This window comes from Terrapene carolina, unplaced genomic scaffold (assembly GCF_002925995.2).
Source record: "Terrapene carolina triunguis isolate 2854851 unplaced genomic scaffold, T_m_triunguis-2.0 Scaffold88, whole genome shotgun sequence".
In the NCBI taxonomy this organism is placed as follows: Eukaryota; Metazoa; Chordata; order Testudines; family Emydidae; genus Terrapene; species Terrapene triunguis.
This window is the reverse complement of record NW_020664439.1, coordinates 16,202,571-16,220,330: the sequence shown is the minus strand read 5'-3', so window position 1 is coordinate 16,220,330 and position 17,760 is coordinate 16,202,571. Positions and strand designations below refer to the sequence as shown.

At 48.4% G+C, this 17,760-nt stretch overlaps 1 protein-coding gene across 2 annotated transcripts in view; it reads right to left on the bottom strand.

Annotated features, from left to right (window-relative positions):
• The window catches only part of COL4A3 (collagen type IV alpha 3 chain), a 79,273-nt gene that overhangs the window by 47,348 nt on the left and 14,165 nt on the right, over positions 1-17,760 (bottom strand). For both annotated transcript variants that reach the window (XM_029911101.1, XM_029911102.1), the window contains exons 9-16: positions 13,518-13,580; positions 13,232-13,288; positions 11,076-11,120; positions 10,245-10,298; positions 9,944-9,985; positions 8,442-8,529; positions 7,061-7,096; positions 903-1,067 (exon numbers count right to left, since the gene is read on the bottom strand). In XM_029911101.1, coding sequence (XP_029766961.1) covers positions 903-1,067; positions 7,061-7,096; positions 8,442-8,529; positions 9,944-9,985; positions 10,245-10,298; positions 11,076-11,120; positions 13,232-13,288; positions 13,518-13,580 — 550 coding nt within the window. The remainder of the gene's footprint in view (positions 1-902; positions 1,068-7,060; positions 7,097-8,441; positions 8,530-9,943; positions 9,986-10,244; positions 10,299-11,075; positions 11,121-13,231; positions 13,289-13,517; positions 13,581-17,760) is intronic.

The following is a 17,760-nucleotide window of genomic DNA, read 5'->3' as shown; positions in this document are numbered from 1 at the left end:
TGTCAACCTGGTGCTCAGGGTGGGAGGTGGGGATGTGGGGGGTGCAAGAGTCAGGGCAGGGGGTGTGGGGGGGCTGGGTATGTGTGGGGACTGCAGTAGTCAGGGCAGGGGGTGTGGGGAGTGCAGGAGTCAGGGCAGGGGAATGTGGAGGGGTTGGGGATGTGTGGAGGGTGCAGGAGTCAGGGCAGAGGGCTGGGGGCATGTGAGGGGGTGCAGGAGTCAGGGCATGGGGTGTGAGGGGGCTGGGTATGTGTGGAGGGTGCAGGAATCAGGGATGGGGTCGTGGGGGGGATTCAGGGGGCTGGGGTGTAAGGGGGGTGCAAGGGTCAGGGCAGGGGGCTGGGGGGGGCTGCGATCAGGGGGGTGCTCCCAGCCCCCTGCCCTGAGCAGCTCACGGCAGGGGGCTGGAGGGATATGCCCGGCTCCTACCACCCTTCCCCCTGCCTCTTCTCTGTCTCCTTACCGGTCTGAGAAGTGAGGGCGCTGGGGCTGCTCTTCTCCCCTCCCTCGCAAGGGCCATCGGTGGCAGGGAGGGAGAGGAGGCAGGGCTCGACGCAGCAAGCTGGGGGAAGAGGCGGGGGAGGGGGAAGCTTGGCTGCCGGCGGAGCCTGCCCTACAGCAGCAGCTGGCAGGACCAAGCTTGCTTCTGCTCCCTGCCCCCACCAGAGAGAGCGGTAGGCGGGGGGCGGAGAAGAGCGGGCTGGGTTGGGCAGGATTTTTAATGGCACGCTGCTGCCTGCCGGGATCCGGCTCAGCCCGCTGCCGGGGTTCAGCAGCAGGCTGAGCGGGACCCCGGCAGGCAGCAGTGTGCCATTAAAAATCGGCTCATGTGCCGTCTTTGGCACGCGTGCCATAGGTTGCCGACCCCTGATATACACAGTTACACAAGATCTATGCTGTACCTGGCTGTCCTGGAGGACCTGGTGATCCTACAGAACCAGGTCTGCCTGGAAACCCATGAAGTCCTGGAGATCCCACAGCATTCATGCCAGGCTGTCCTCTCTCTCCCTTATTTCCTTTCAGTCCTGGATATCCTTGTGGACCATTTACGCCAGGTCTCGATACACCTAACAAAAGATAAAACTGTTATTTAATTTCAAGGATCCTAGATGACCTTATAGAGCTAATAAGAGTTTTTAAAAAGTGTGTTCTGTAACAGGGGAAGGTGTAGCACATTAGAACTTTTGTTTCTATCATTCAAATGTGTGTTGAGTTTTGGCCATTTAGAGTATGTGTACACTGCTGACTTTACATGCTGAGCAAGGATACGCCCAACCCTCCCCCCCCCAACCTTGTCCACACTCAAAACACCTGAAACATGCATCTCAGGATGGGTAGATCCTGAGCTAGTTAGCTTGTCTGAAGGTGTGGGTTTGTGCTCGGGTCAGCTGTAACCATCCAACTTTGCAGGTTGATGTGGTGAAGGCATCGTAACAAGGTCTCAAATCTCACTAATTCTCCACTCCCATGCCCACAATTCCCTGTACCTATATCTTTCTAGGACACTAGAATTTTAATAAATATCTGGCAGGAGTCCAACTGGCAGCACAGTTTTATCTGGTGCAGCAAGGACAGCCCCATAAACACTCATGTTTCTAGAAAGCTGGTGGAGTATGGCATTGACCATTCTGCTGCTTAGTGCCGAAAAAGAATGAAGCACTTAAAACAGCAGTACAGGAAGGTCTGGGACTTGAACAAGGGTGAAATTTTACAAATATTTACTATATTATCAAAGGGAAAAAATGAGAAATTTTGTAATTTCTTTATTACACTTCGGGCAAGTCACAAGCAAAATCCAAACAAACAATCATCAATGACCGCAACTGTCCCCAGCACCAACTCCACCCCATATTACAAACACATTTCAGGAAATCTGTCTAGAGAGGATCAACAGTGTGTGAACTGGGGCAAGCACTTACATGGTGACAATCTGAACAATCATGCAATTACTTCAACTGTCCCCATCCCAACCCCATCTCAACCAGTAAACACATTCCAGGAAAACTGTTAAAATGGATTACATACCAGCGTGAACTGTGACAAGCACAAACAGTGACAATCCCAGCAAGTGCAAATCAGATAAAACTAAAATAATAAAAAGCCACTTGTGGCCTATACCAATTTTGGCATGTACCTTCATTTAAGGTTAAAGCAGATTTATGAAAGGCTATCAAAGTGCCCCCCAGTAGCAGCACAAGTCAGACATCATCCTCTTTCTCCCAGCACTGCCAGGATCTATCAACTCTTATTTTCCTTGCCAGTCTGGACCCAGTACCACTCTGGAGCTGGTTGCCTGTACTGGGCTTGCATACAATCAATGTCCTGAGCCTACTCCAGGTGGAAATACTTGCCTTTTGCCTTGCCTTGTGCAGTGTACTGCAGGCCACGATTATATAAATGGCATTGAGCAAACTGGCATCCAGACATGTTTGAAGGCAGCGCCATCTAGCCTTGAGTCTACCAATGGCAGATTCCACTACCATCCTGCAGCCGCTGAGCTCAAAATTGAATTCCCTTTTCCCAGGGCCCTGACATCACTATACAGTTTCATGAGTAAGGCTACCTTTTAATCACGGGTATTTTTAGTAAAAGTCATGGAGAGGTCGCGACCAATAAACAAAAATTCACGGCCTGTGACCTGTCCATGACTTTTACTAAAAATACCCGGGACTAAATCTTAGGTGCTCTGGGGGGATCCAAGGTGCTGCTGCTGCTCTGGCAGGCTCCAGGGTGCTGCTCCTGCTGGGGGAGGGGAGCCGCTTGGGGTCCCGCTGCTGCTCTGGGGGGGTGGCCCAGGGCCATGCCTGGGACCACTGCTGCTTCGGCGGCCCCCAGGGCAAGCTCCCTGAGGCAGCCCTGGGATCAGCCGCACTGCCGCTGCAGAAGTCATGTAGGTCCCGGAAAGTCACGGAAGCCGTGACTTCTGTGACCTCCATGACAGACTTGCAGCCTTATTCATGAGCCATGGCACGAGTGGGTATGTGGAGTTCCCCATAATAACTATTGGCACAGATACACCTTTCATAACAATATTGTTATTGGGAATAAAGTATCTGCTTCCCCCTTCAAGTACCAGCCAAATCTCCTCAGCCCCCTGGCATCGTGAACCTTTCCCATACTTCCAGTGATAGTGCTTAAGAACCTGTCTCTGTGGTCAACCAAGCCTTGAAGAATGATGGAATAGTATTCTTTGTGGTTCACATACTCACTGGCCCCTTTTGTCGGGCAAACTATGGGCATCTGAGTGCCATTGATGGACCTAGTGGAATTTGGGTGCCCCAGCGTAGTTTGGGTCCCCCATCCTCTGAAAGCCAGCTATTATTTCAGGAACATTTCTTATCTCCACCACCATTAATTACTTCACAAACCTCCATTCTCACAACACCAACAGATGACTTGCCAACACCAAAGCAGTTTACTATGTACCTCTAGCTGTCCATACCACTGAGCTGGGGTTCTCAAACTTCATTGCATCGCGACCCCCTTCTGACAATAAAAATTACTACGTGACCCCAGGAGGGGGGACTGAAGCCTGAGCCTGCCCGAGCCCCAACACCGCAAGTGGGGGGCCAACACCAAAGCCCAAGCCCCACCGCTCAGGGCGGGGAGCCAAAGCAGAAGCCCAAGGGCTTAAGCCCCAGGCGAGTGGTCGGTAACCTGAGCCCCCCAACCCAGGACTTTTCGGCCCCAGGTGGTGGGGCTCGGGCTTTGAGCCCAGGCCCCAGCAAGTCTAATGCCAGTCCTGGTGACCCAATTAAAATGGGGTCACGACCCACTTTGGGATCCTGACCCACAGTTTGAGAACCACCGTGCTAAAACTTTCCTCATCAAGTGGTCAGGCACTGGAGGATTGGTGCTAGTTCCTCACATGGCCCCATGAAGGTCTATTTCCTCATGCGGAAGTTTTGGAGCCACTGCTGGTTTCCCCAAGTCTGCAAGATGATGTGATCACACCACACTGAGCTACTTCTCCTGCACTAGAAGCGTTGGTAAACCAAGGGGATTTCATGGCAATAGCAGCATTGTTCATGTCTGTCCAGTCTGCCATGAATTAATTGTTCTCATCCCCCCAAGTCCTGCTGTTTTTGACATCTCAGAAAATGCTCCTGAAATGCAATCCAGCATCTCGCTGAGCACCTATTCCACTGCATAAACGTTTCACCCACAGAAGGAGCAGGAGCAGCTCCTCCAATGGATCCATGACTTTGACCCTGTTTTGACCAGACAGAAGTGAGAGGTGACATGACCTGGAAGCGCCACTGGTAAATGTAAGAAGGTGGGGAAAAACGTCTTCTGCACAGGGGTTTAGGAAGGAAAGGAACATGGTACCAAGAACACACCACAGATCAGTTTCTGGAGTGGCTCCATCTGATGCAAAGAATACTGGAATACGACCCCCGAAATGGCAGCACTAAACTAAAGCAGCAGCATGGATGTGGTTTTCTACGTGTGACCAGCACAACAAAGGTGCACTCTCAGGGTGGGTTTGCCTGTATTACACCTGCATGCACATGATCTAGTACAATAACTCCTCACTTAAAGTCATCCCGGTTAACGTTGCTTCGTTGTTATGTTGCTGATCAATTAGGGAACATGCTCATTTAAAGTTGTGCAATGCTCCCTTATAACGTTGTTTGGCAGACACCTGCTTTGTCCACTGCTTGCAGAAAGAGCAGCTTATTGCAGCTAGCTGGTGGGGGCTTGGAACCAGGGTTGACCGGTAGCCCCCCTATCAGCTCCCCACTCCCCTAAGTTCCCTGTGCGGCAACCGCCCAGCAGGTTACCAATTGCCGGCAGTTCAGCTGTCCCTCCCCCCACTGCCATGTGCTGCTCCTGCCCTCTGCCTTGGAGTAGGGTTACCATACATCCGTATTTCCCCGGACATGTCCAGCTTTTTAGTTGTTAATTGCCGTCCGGGAGGATTTTTTAAATATATAAAAAAGTCCGGAAAATACGGACGTATGATAACCCTACCCACTGCCCCCTCTCCTCTTGGGGTGTCAGCTCACTCAGCCTGAGGATTGCAACCCCCCCCATGCTGCTGCAACCCTGCGCCCCACGGCTAGGAGCGGTGGCGTCTCTGCAGCCAGCTGCTGGTGCGGGGGACCGCAGCCGCTTCTCCCTCCTCTGAGCATCCCCTGCGGCTCTGGCAGAGCCTCAGTCTCCCCACCCCCCCGTCCTGGCCATGCAAGGAGCCCCCCCCCGCCAGCGGTCCGTGCAGCTGGGGTTGCCTCCCCCCAGCGGAGCCGCTGCCCGGGAGCAGGTCCCGGCGCAGGGGAAAGTTTCTCAGTGCGCGGCGGCGGCGGCTCCCAGGAGCCTGAGCTCCCCCACCCGGGAAGGGCTCGCGCTGCAGTGCCTCCCGCAGTCTGAGCTGCTGCAGCCTCGCCGGGTCCGGCTGGGAGCGGGGTGGAGGCTCCCCTGAGGGAGGTGAAGGGTGGAGGACTCTGAGGTGGGGGGGATTCTGAGGGTAAGGGGCTATGGGAGGGGGTGGGGGGGCTCTGAGGCAGGGGCTGTGGAGAGTGGAGGGGCTGTGGAGGGGGTGGGCTATTGGAGGAGGTGGGGAAATGAAGGGTAGGGGTTATGGAGGGAGGTGAAGGGGAGGACTGAGGTGGGGGTGCTGTGGAAGGTGGGGGGGCGCTATGGAAGGTGGGGGCTATGGGAGGGGGTGGGGAGCTCTGAGGTGGGGGCTGTGGAGAGTGGGGGGGCTGCGGAGGGCAGGCTCTCAGGAGAGGGGGCACTGAGACAGGAGAAGGCTGAGGATGGGCCCTATGGAGAGCGGGTGGCTCTGGGGTGAGGCCTGGGGGGTCCGGTGGGCGGGAGGCAGCTCTGGGGTGAGGCCTGGGTGGGGGGTCTGGCGGGCTGGAGGAAGCGGCTCTGAGGTGAGGCCTGGGGGTTCCGGCGGGTAGGTGGGCGGGAGGTGGCTCTGGGGTAAGGCCTGGGGGGGTCCGGCGGGTGGGCGGGAGGTGGCTCTGGGGTAGGGTTACCATATGTCCGGATTTTCCCGGACATGTCCGGCTTTTTGGTCCTCAAATCCTCGTCCGGGAGGAATTTCCAAAAAGCCGGATATGTCCGGGAAAATAGGGAGGCATGGTAAGGGGACCGCCTCCTCCCCGGGCTCCAACTTTCCCAGCTCCCGCCGCTCTCCACCACAGCGGGGGCCGAAGGAACTTCCCCAGTGCAGCAGCAGCCGGGGGGTGGGAGGGAGGAGGGGGAATGCGGGATGCTCAGGGGAGGGGGCGGAGTTAGGGCGGGGACTTTGGGGAAGGGGCGGAGTTGGGGTGGGGCCGGGGAAGTTGTGGAGTTGGGGCGAGGCCAGGGGCGGAGTTGGGGTGGGGCCAGGGCCCCGTGGAGTGTCCTCTTTTTGCAGTATTGAAATATGGTAACCCTACCTTGGAGCTGCTCCTGGGAGCTTTCTGCTTGCTGTTCACAGGGGGGATGAGGGGGGTTAATGTAAGGGTGTCCCCCTCCCCCCTGCTCCTGCTCCCGCCCCCCACTTACCCCATCTCTATAGAGCAGTGGAGGACACAACAGGGAGCTTCCTGGCAGCAGCTGCTGTCTCAACTTGCTGATCTACTTAAAAAGGCAATGTACCTAGAGTGGGGTCAGCGTACTTAAAGGGGCAATGCGCATCTCTCGCTCTCACACATACACACACACACACACACACGGTATGTGTGTCTCTGTCTCTGTCTGCCATGCTGTCTCCCCTCCCTCCATTTGTGCTACCTTGTAGAGTGTGAGGCTACATTAACAACAACGTGTTAACCCTTGAGGGCTCAGCCGAATGCTAGTTCATTATTTAGCAGATATTTAGAAATATCCCACCCTCTTCCACGCTCTGACTTCACCACCTCAACCAAGCTTCACAATCATCATTGCAAGGAGTTACTGTACTCAGGTATGCACACCAGTGTAGACATACCCCTAGAGATGTCCATTTTCAAACATGAGAAATGATCACTGCCTTCATAATACTAAGTAAGTAATACTAAGTAAGTAAAATAAGCAAAATGAATACTGCATTAGGCTTTTTAGTGTGCTGTTGGTTCATGACACATACCTGGTCTTCCTGTCACACCTAGGGGACCTCTTGGCCCTGCAAAAGCAATATATTAAAAATCTGAATTAAACCACTGTATATATTGAATTTTCACTATTCAAATACCTGTGTTGTGTTTTGAACTACATGCTGGATTGTATAATAAGGCTGAACAGCAATTTTGACTTAAAAACCAAAATGTTACACATATTTTGAACTGTGAGTTTTAATCTGATTTTGCCTAATAGGGATTTGTCATTTATCCAATCCTGCAATTGTTACACAGAGAACTGCCACTGACATCCAATGAGAGCTTTATGTGCACAACAGTCATGGGATCAAACCATTACAATAGCCCGAGTGTTGAGCACCCCTGCAAGGTATTGGGTGCCCTCAATTCCCACTGACTTCAGTAACATGAGTAACTTTATACAGGTGAGTAGCCCCCATTGAACTCTATGAGACCACTTGTGTATATAAAGGTTTACAGAATTGGGGCTCTAAAGAATAAAGTCAGGGTTGGTGAGGATGTATACGAGGCAAACAAATTGCATCTACTGTGTCAGAGTTTAACACACAAACCCTTCACTACACTGTGATGTGTCCTGAATGACAAACTGATCAGGGTTTGTTTTTGATTTTTGGCAGTATGTTTTCATTTTATAGCATTACCAAATTTAAAAAAACAAACAGTTAAAACCCATGTTAAATTAAATTAATGGAGATATCCCATCTCCTAGAACTGGAAGGGACCTTGAAAGGTCATCGAGTCCAGCCCCCTGCCTTCACCAGCAGGACCAAGTACTGATTTTGCCCCAGATCCCTAAGTGGCCCCTTCAAGGATTGAACTCACAACCCTGGGTTTAGCAGGCCAATGCTCAAACCACTGAGCTATCCCTCCCCTCCCCCATGTTGATGCCTTTACCATTTCCAAATGGCATGCATTAAAATCAGGATGAAAGGGGAAAAAGATAATGAAAATTAGTGTGAAATAAATGCTCTTTCCTAGGGACTGATTATGGCCTTCATCTTTCAATTCCTTGCCTGGTGTATGGCAAAGATGTGTTGATGATGATGTGTTCCAGTGAGAGTGTGAGCAGGGGCACACAAGTAAGGGTGAAAAGAACAGAAGTAAGTGTCAGGGTCCTTGTGTCCCTTCTCCCATAGTCTGAATATGGCCTTCACTGTGATGCTCAGTATACAAGTCAGGCACTTAGCTATGAGCCTCTTCGGTCTCACTTCTACTACTTGATGGCAGGAATTTGATGGCTGCACAGTGGCACTCTCATGAGTGCAGGCTCAGGTTCCATGTGACAACTCTTCCTCCCTGTGCTGTGCATGATCAAGCCCTTGGCATAGATTTCTTTTTCTATTATGTTTATAGTTTTCAGAGCTCTCTCACCAGGTATGCCAGGTTGACCTTTAAGTCCTGGGGGTCCTGGATATCCTTCATCTCCTTTTTCACCAGCCACCTCATCATAATACTTTGTCTTAAAAGAGACAGCAAGAGAGAGAGAGAGAGAAAGAATAGTAACAATGATGAGAAAGGCAGTCTCCCATAACGAGTGCTTGACATGAGTAATTTGCTTTCAGATACACCTGATTTCTTCCATTAACTCTCAAACCCCAGGTCATGTAGGCCGAGGAAGGTTCCTGTATTTGTCAGGATCCTTCAGTTTACTTGCAAGACACAGGGTCTGGAGAGGCTGTGTGACGCTAACCAGCAGCAAACCAATACTGATTATTCCTAGACTGGCTGTTCTGTTGGGAGAAATATTGGGATGTAGGCCATTCTTTTGACCTTATGATATCACAAGACTTTATATTTGCTCATTGCTAATTCCAGAATAATTGTTCACAAGCCACCGTATTTGAAGTTAGGTTCTATATATATGTGTAATGAGTTATGGCCACATACATGCAGACAGTCCTGGGACTTTCAGCACTACTTGCACTGAAGGAGAAATCTCTCACCTGTGAGTATGGTCACTGGGGCAAGCTGGAGACATTCACAAACATTAAGCCAGTGTATTATATGTACATAAAGGATGGATGTTTCCATAAATGATAATACTACAGTGCTACGAAGTTTGCATGAAACATGTGCATGAGCAAAACTGGAACTTAGAGAGAACAAGAAGTTATTGCTCCTTTGTGGATTATTTTCCTGGTGAATAAACCAAGTTGACCATCAGCCACCTTTCAAACCACTGTATGTATTTCATTCATTTGACAGTGGCCAGATAATAGTGATCACCATTGCCTAACCACACGCAGTATAGTGAGGCACATATAAATCAAACAACATAACATGAATGTTAGCCCTGAAATTAAAGAAATGTCAAAGACTGAGCTTGAAGCTCACAAAAATTTTTCATTTACTAATTTATTTATTTTGTACAAAGCTCTTGCTAAGCCAGATGCTACAAACAGGTTAATGTTTTAAAAAAGGACTGAGTGTAAGCAACTGGGATCAAAGGCTGCCCTCAGACATGTACATGGGCTTCCAGGAAAGTCAGAAACCGCATGCATGCATCAATGAGATGATTTTGCTTCTAGTTTACAAAGTCTTTTGGTATTTAAAAACTAGCAGCAATTGTTCTAGACCGGATTATGGTTTCACTTCGGAAATTTAACTATTGTGAACTTTCATGACTGTTTCATGACAATTATCTCTCCAGTTGAAATGAATGAGGTGCGTGCTTCTTGGGGCCCATTCTTGCAATGAGCTCTGCACACGGGGGGAGAGCCCCACTGACTCCATATTTTGACACAGCAGTGCTTTACTCATGGCACCATGGGGATTTCACTATGGCATCCTTCAGTCAAAATGGCATTACGTTTATGTGAACATTAAAAAAAAAATGACATTACCATATTAATCTAAGCACAATTTGCACTTACGGGACCAGGAAATCCTGGTGGGCCAATGTCTCCTTTCCTCCCCTGCATGAGAAAACAGAAATAGGCCATCAGTTAGATACATTAAAAACAACATACTCAGAAGCCTTCACAGCCTATGTTAATCAGACAGATCTCTTAGCTGAACTTCATATTAAGTAGAGCTGAGTGGATTGCTGTTTATGGTGTTTATTAAATGATTTCATTTATGAGGAACACTGTATGTCTAGTGATATATGAGTCAAAATCCAATAAACAAACCAGAAAACCCAACCCCAAAATAACAAGGATATTACATAATTACCTTAGTGCCTGCTATGCCAGGTGATCCTGGGTAGCCGCGTTCACCCTTCTCTCCCTGTAGATGAGAGCACAGAATTATTATTAGGGGTTAGTCCTCTACCTATTTCATACATAAAATCCAACATTAAAAACTTAGATCATTCCTACGGATGGAAAAAAGAGTGAGAGTGTCTCAGGGGGAGGAAGTCCCTGTGAGAATTCCTGTACGGAGATCTCCCCACATCATCCTATTGGGTTTACATGCCTATAAGCCCAACCTTCAAATCTGGCAGATCAAGGGACATCTTCAGAAGGACAAGTACATCTGCATGGAGGCCCTCTATCCCATACTGACTATGGCCACCTCAGGGCCTCCCCTCAGTGAACTGTAGCCCATTTGAAGCTTTGCTATTTGGACATCTCTGATTGCGGTTGCCCCCACGACTCCCAAGGGTTTGAAGTGGATAAAATAACACATTATCAGCTATATTTTCTTTTCTGACTCATTTTAGCAGAGCTAGATGGGGGACAATGTGAATCTCTCCAGCCCAGCCACTCCTCCCTAGAGACTGCCCAGGCCTGTGTAAGGTCTGGAGGGGAAAGAATGCTACAGAGGCAGCCGGTCCCCCTGTCTGCATGAAAGCAGGGAAGACTGCACGCAAAGCATCCCCTCTGTGCCTGGATCTCTGGCCCAAAGCTTGGTGTATAGGAATACAGTTTCAAAATGTATTCAGATGTATATTTCAATGCAAATCGAAGTAGAGAAGAGCTGTATATACACAGAGATACAGTCCTGTCACACTTACACAGCTCTTATTAATCTAACAGAACAATTAAAAGGTGTCTTCATTACCAGAAAGCCATGTGGACCGGGGGTACCATCTTTTCCAGGTTTACCCTACCAAAAAACAAAAACAAAAAACCCACGTGCACAATCACAAAAAGGTAACAAGTGATCCTGCATTCTGGAGAACAAATGGCCAAATTCTCCACTCATGTCTGTGCTTTCTATCCTTACAGCTCTAGGACAGAGATTTAAGTTATTTTAAAATGTACATTATTGTTGCTAATCACTTATAGCTCTGCCAATGCACACAGAGCTTTACAAAACACAGAGTAAGACATTCCTCTGACTAAAGAGCTAATAGTCCTACAAAGGGGTGGTAAATGCAACCTCTTTCACCAGCAGAGTCCCACTGACCTGCAGGATGCTCTTTGAAGTGAGGCAAACAAAAGACAAGACAGTAAACAAGACAACAGCTCTGATAAAAAGAGACAGCTGAGGAAATAAGGTAGAAAAGACTCGTGCAGGAAATGGGTTTAAGGAATGATTTCAAAAGGAGAAGAGTGAGAGCAGCCATTTGGTGAAAAAGAATTGGGAGACTGTTCTGAACGTAGTGCAAGCAGGAAATAAAGTGTAAAAGTAAGAGTGGAAGAAGAAGACGACTAAATTATTTGGGGCAGAGACTGTAATTTTCTGTGTGTATGTACAGAGTTTGGCACAACAAAGCCCTGGCTTGGTTGGTCTCTAGTTTCTACTGCAGTATAAATATCAAAAATATTAACAATAATTAAAAAGAGAGGCCTAGGAAGGAGAGTGTGTGTGCAGAAGGATAATAGGAGGAAACAGGAGGAGAGATGTAGGCAAACGAGAGATTATTTAGCACTTTGAAGATAAGCATGAGGAACTCGAATTTGATGCAAGAAAGATAGGAGTCAGTGAAAGAATACGAGGTGGGTGGAAAGTGAGTCAGTCAGAGCAGTGGGGGAGGAAGTTCAGTTTAGCAGCAGCTTTTGGATATACTGAAGAGGGGAAAAGATTACATGGCAAAAGATGGCCAAGGCATGAGCACTTGTACTAGAAAGAAGAGGAGAAAGAATGACAGGACTTAACAAGAGATAGTTCAAGCCTCACTGTGTTGGCCAAGAGGGTGGCCATCACAAATGCACTTGTGAAGAAGAGACAGTGAAGAGAAGAAGCAGTAGAGGCTGAGGAGGAATCATGAGAAGCTCTGACATGTTGTGTTACATAAATATTTACTATTTTGCACTAAGAAGTCAAACAGAAAAGAGATTTTTCATAATTTACCTTTTTATAAAAATAATATTGCAAATTACTGTAAATAGCATCTTTCATCAGAGGATCTCAGAGAACCCCATAATCATCATAAATTCAATATAAGCACATTACAGGCCCAGTCTTGCAGTTATTACTCATATGAATAAAGCTATTGAAGCCCATGAGACTTTGATGTGAGGAAGGGCTGCTGGATCACACCATAAGTAAGTGGTACAAAATTAGGAGGCTCAAAAGCTAAAAACTGATTCTTTGAATACATTTCCTGTTTCTTTCCAAATCTATATGCTTCCTACAAAGATTATAAAAACTAGCATTTACACCTATTAAACTCTTTTCAAAATGTGCAGAGATAAAATTAACCTCTTATACCTTCATTGCTATCAGTCTTATTATTTACATGCAATATTTCAAACACTGGAATCAGTCCTTTGAAACTGCATGAAGTACTGATATGGTAAGAAAACTATCGAAAGATGGCTCCTTTCTCCACAGACCTGTTGGAGTGGAGTGTATTCAGACTCATGTCTTCTGCCTTAATTGACAAAAATATGTCTACTTAAAATATCTTTACTCCTGCTAGCACTAAACAGCCACTACATTTATTGGAGAGCGAGCAGGATTCCTTTCTGGCTCATGCATCATAACAGAACTGTTGACCAAGTTCCAATCACAGAACCTTTGCCCTATGATATGCAGAAGTGCGCCCTCAACTGAGCTTTACGTACAGCTCAGGAAGCATGTGCCAGAAAGAACACTCACTTGACTTGCAGATTCCAGGTTGAGTTCACTGGACAAAAATCTCTTTTCACCTGGAAGCCTAATAAATTTGCTCTGGAAGTCATTGAAAGACAAAGCTGGAACTCCACAATAACACAGAAATGTTTTCAGAGAAGAATGGCACTTTAAAGGGTTTAATTTTTCACACGTACCTGCGGGCCAGGCTCTCCTGGGTCACCTTTTTCACTTTGAAAATCTCCAGGAAAACCCTGTAACAAATCCACACATATTTTCAGATTCACATTTTTGCATCTTAATCCATTTTGTATTATTTTATTACCTTGTACAATGAAGTCTGATTACAGCCGCTGTTAATAGATCTTAATTGATGGCTAGACCAAGTAGTATAAATATGGACTCCAAATAGCAACGTTTTCCATGTGAATGTGATGCTGTATGAAGGTCCTGGATTTTGAGAGATTTACTTTGATCACTTACCAATGACCCAACTGGTCCTGGGAGACCCCTTGATCCTTTCTCTCCTTTATCTCCTTTCAAGCCCTGTCACAACAAAATAAAATATTTATTTAGTCTTTCAGATTTTTCAGTGCCCCCTCCCCCCAAAAAACCTCTAGGTGTTTTATACATAGGGAAACCCAAATTACAAACAAGTTTGAATAATTAAATAAATTAAAAGCTTGATCTGGATAAGGCAGAGATAACGTTAGTAGCCTGATTAAGCAGGTAGAAAAGTTGGCAATTTTTTTATCACTATCCGTGACTGAGGTGATTTGCCACTTGCAAATCAAGAGACCAATCATTTTCTCAGATATCTGCCTCTTGGACTGAAATTTTCCAGATTTGTTCTTAACCTGATTAAAAATTTTTTGGAAAGTTTGAACAAAAACAGTTTAATCGTTTTCAAGTGAAAAGGGGGAAAATATACTTTTACCGGTATAAAAATATTTTTGTGAGCCTTTTTGGAACAGCTCTAGTGACTCAGGCCTGGTCTACACTAGGAGGTTATGTCGAATTAACCCTGCACCCGTCCACACAACGAAGCTATTTATTTCGACATAGAGGTCTCTTTAAATCGATTTCTGTACTCCTCCCCGAAGAGGGGAGTAGCGCTAAATTCAACATGGCCATGTCGAATTAGGGTAGGTGTGGATGGAATTCGACGCTAATAGCTCCGGGAGCTATCCCACAGTGCACCACTCTGTTGATGCTCTGGACAGCAGTCCGAGCTCGGATGCTCTGACCAGCCACCAGCCACACAGGAAAAGCCCCGGGAAAATTTGAATTCCTTTTCCTGTCTGACCAGTTTGAATCTCATTTCCTGTTTGGACATCGTGGCGAGCTCAGCAGCACCGGCAACGATGCAGAGCTCTCCAGCAGAGGTGACCATGCAATCGCAGAATAGAAAGAGGGCCCCAGCATGGACTGATCGGGAAGTCTTGGATCTGATCGCTATGTGGGGCGATGAGTCTGTGCTTTCGGAGCGGCGATCGAAAAAACGGAATGCGAAGATCTACGAGAAGATCTCAAAAGCCATGACGGAGAGAGGATACAGACGGGATGCAACGCAGTGCTGCGTGAAAATCAAGGAGCTGAGAGAAGGGTACCAGAAGACCAAAGAGTCAAATGGACGCTCCGGATCCCAGCCCCAGACATGCCGTTTCTACGAGGCACTGCATTCCATTCTAGGTGCGGCCGCCACCACTACCCCACCACTGTCCGTGGACTCTGACGATGGGGTATTGTTGACGGCCACTTCGTCGGAGATGTTCGTGGACGGGGAAGATGAGGAAGGAGATGAGGAGGACGAGGCAGTCGACAGTGCTTTCAACGCTGATTTCCCCGACAGCCAGGATCTCTTCATCACCCTCACGGAGATCCCCTACCAACCCTCCCAAGGCGGTAACCCGGACCGTGAATCAGTGGAACGATCAGTAGGTAAGAGTTTTAAACATTTATTTTGAACAGAATAGGAATGGTATCTTAACAATGGGTTTTTCATGATTAGTTTGCCCTAGGCGCTTTAGTTTTTAGTCCTTGCCAGAGCAGCTACTGGAAAAGTTTGTCAACATGTCTGGTTTTTCATGATTACTTTGCCCTAGGCGCTTTAGTTTTTAGTCCTTGCCAGTGCAGCTACTGGAAAATTCTGTCAATATGTCCGGGGATAGAGCAGAAATCCTCCTGGGACATCTCCAGGAAGCTCTCCTGGAGGTATTGTGAAAGCCTTTGCATCAGGTTCCTGCGGAGAGCGGCCTTATTGCGTCCTCCATGGTAGGAAACTTTTCCGTGCCAGGCTAGCAGCAAGTACTCCGGGATCATTGCCTCGCAAAGCATGGCGGCATACGGCCCTGGTGTTTGCTGGCATTCACGCAGCATGCGGTCTTTCTCTGTCTCCGAAATCCTCATTAGAGTGATATCACTCATGGTGACCTGCTTTGAATTAGGGGAATGTTAGTATTGGGACTGATTGCCTGTTCCTTTACAGAACTGTAACCGGCGGTTTACAGCCACGCGGTGGAGGTGAGACAGGGGCAGCATGCAGGGATCTTTCCCAGGGACAGCCGCGAGGGGGGTGGGACATGGGCAGAGTTCATGCTGGCCGGATTGCCGGCAGCAGGAACTGGCCAACGCTAGGAGCATTGCTTGGAACATGTAAGGAGGGCACTGCTATAAATTAAGCTTTAAGCAGCCAAAAGTCTACGGCTTACCATGTCCGCCTGCTAGCCGAATTCCGTTGTCCAGCCCCGCTTGTGTGATCTGTACAGCAAGACCCCAGGCACTCAATGGGAAGGCCGAAAATTCGACCTTGTACTGAGTGCGCATGTGATAGGTACTGTGCATGGTCTTGTTCACAGAGAAAGACTATATTCATTGTTCGCAAAACTGTATCTTTGTGAGGAATTCACTCCCTTTTTCCCATCCCACAGCTGCGAGTGTCTCCCGAGCTACCCCGGCATCCCCCTCCCAGAGGCTAGCGCAGATCAGGCGACGAAAGAAAAGGACACGGGACGAGATGTTCTCAGAACTTATGGGCTGCTCCTGAGCCGAGGCGGCACAGCAGATCCAGTGGAGGGAGAACATGTCACAATACCAGCGATCACATAGCGAACGGGAGGACAGGTGGCGGCAGGAAGACCAGCAGGCGACTCAAACGCTGCTTGGACTAATGAGGGAGCAAACGGACATGCTCCGGTGCCTTGTAGATGTTCTGCAGGACCGGAGGCAGGAGGACAGAGCCCCGCTGCATTCTATCTCTAACCGCCCTCCCCCGCCACAAAGTCCCATCCCCCCCTCACCCAAAGTCCCAAGAAGGAGGGGCGGCAGGGGCCGTGAAAACAGTCACTCCACCCCTGCAGACTGCTCAAATTGCAGAAGGCTCTCTTTCCCAAAGATTTGATAAGTCCCTTCCTTCACTCCAAAAGCATCTCACCCAAGCCCCTGTCCCAGTTTCATCCCCTAACTGTGTAGTTAATAAAAAATACGTTTCTGTTAATTACTGTTTCCGTCATGTTCTTTTAGAGGAGAGTGTGTTTGAAGGGGGGGAAGGGGGTTGGTAATTGGAGAGGACAGTCACCTTTACCAGGGTACAGACACGGGGGCAGGTTCAGCAGAAGGTCACACACACATTGCAGTCACTAGGCACCCTGGTCAGTCTGGGAGGGCTATGTGAGTTTGTGGCGAGGGAGGGCGAAAAACAGATCTTATGCAGCGGTCCTTAGCCTGGATGACAGAGCCATGCAGCAGGGGATCTGTAACCGCCCTCCCCCGCCACAAAGTCACATAGCCCCCACACACAGAGTCCCAAAAAGGAGGGGTGGCAGGCTCCGTTGAAACAACCAGTCCACCACTGCGGACCGCTCTAGGAGCAGGAGCCTGTCATTCCTCGAGTTTAGAAGCGTCCTTTCCATCACTACACCCGCTCCCCACCACAGTCTGCGTCCCAGTTTCAACACTTTACCATGAAATCCTTAATAAAGAAAACGGTGTTAATGAACAAAGTTTCATTTATTTTAATTTTAAAGGTGTTTTGGAAGGGAGGGAAGGGGGTTGGTAACTGGAGAGGATAGTCAACATTAACTGTGTAAAGAAACAGGGGCAGGTTCAGCTTCTGTTTAAACAAACTTAATAGTCACAGGTTACCCTGCTCACTCTGGAAACTAGCTTTCAAAGCTTCCCAGATGCACAGCGTGTCCCGTTGGGCTCTTCTAATCGCCTGGCTGTCTGGCTGGGCGTAATCAGCAGCCAGGCTATTTGCCTCAACCTCCCACCCCGCCATAAACGTCTCCCCCTTGCTCTCACAGAGATTGTGGAGCACACAGCAAGCTGCAATAACAATGGGGATATTGGTTTCGCTGAGATCACAGCGAGTCAGTAAGCTTCTCCATCTCCCCTTCAGACGTCCAAAAGCACACTCCACCACCATTCTGCACTTGCTCAGCCGGTAGTTGAAGAGTTCTTTTTCACTGTCCAGGGCGCCTGTATAGGGCTTCATGAGCCAGGGCATTAGCGGGTAGGCTGGGTCCCCGAGGATCACTATAGGCATCTCCACATCCCCAACAGTTATTTTGTGGTCCGGGAAGTAAATACCTTCCTGCAGCCGTCTAAACAGACCAGAGTTCCTGAAAACACGAGCATCATGAACCTTGCCCGGCCATCCGACGTTGATGTTGGTAAAACGTCCCCTATGGTCCACCAGTGCTTGCAGCTTGCATTGAAAAGTAGC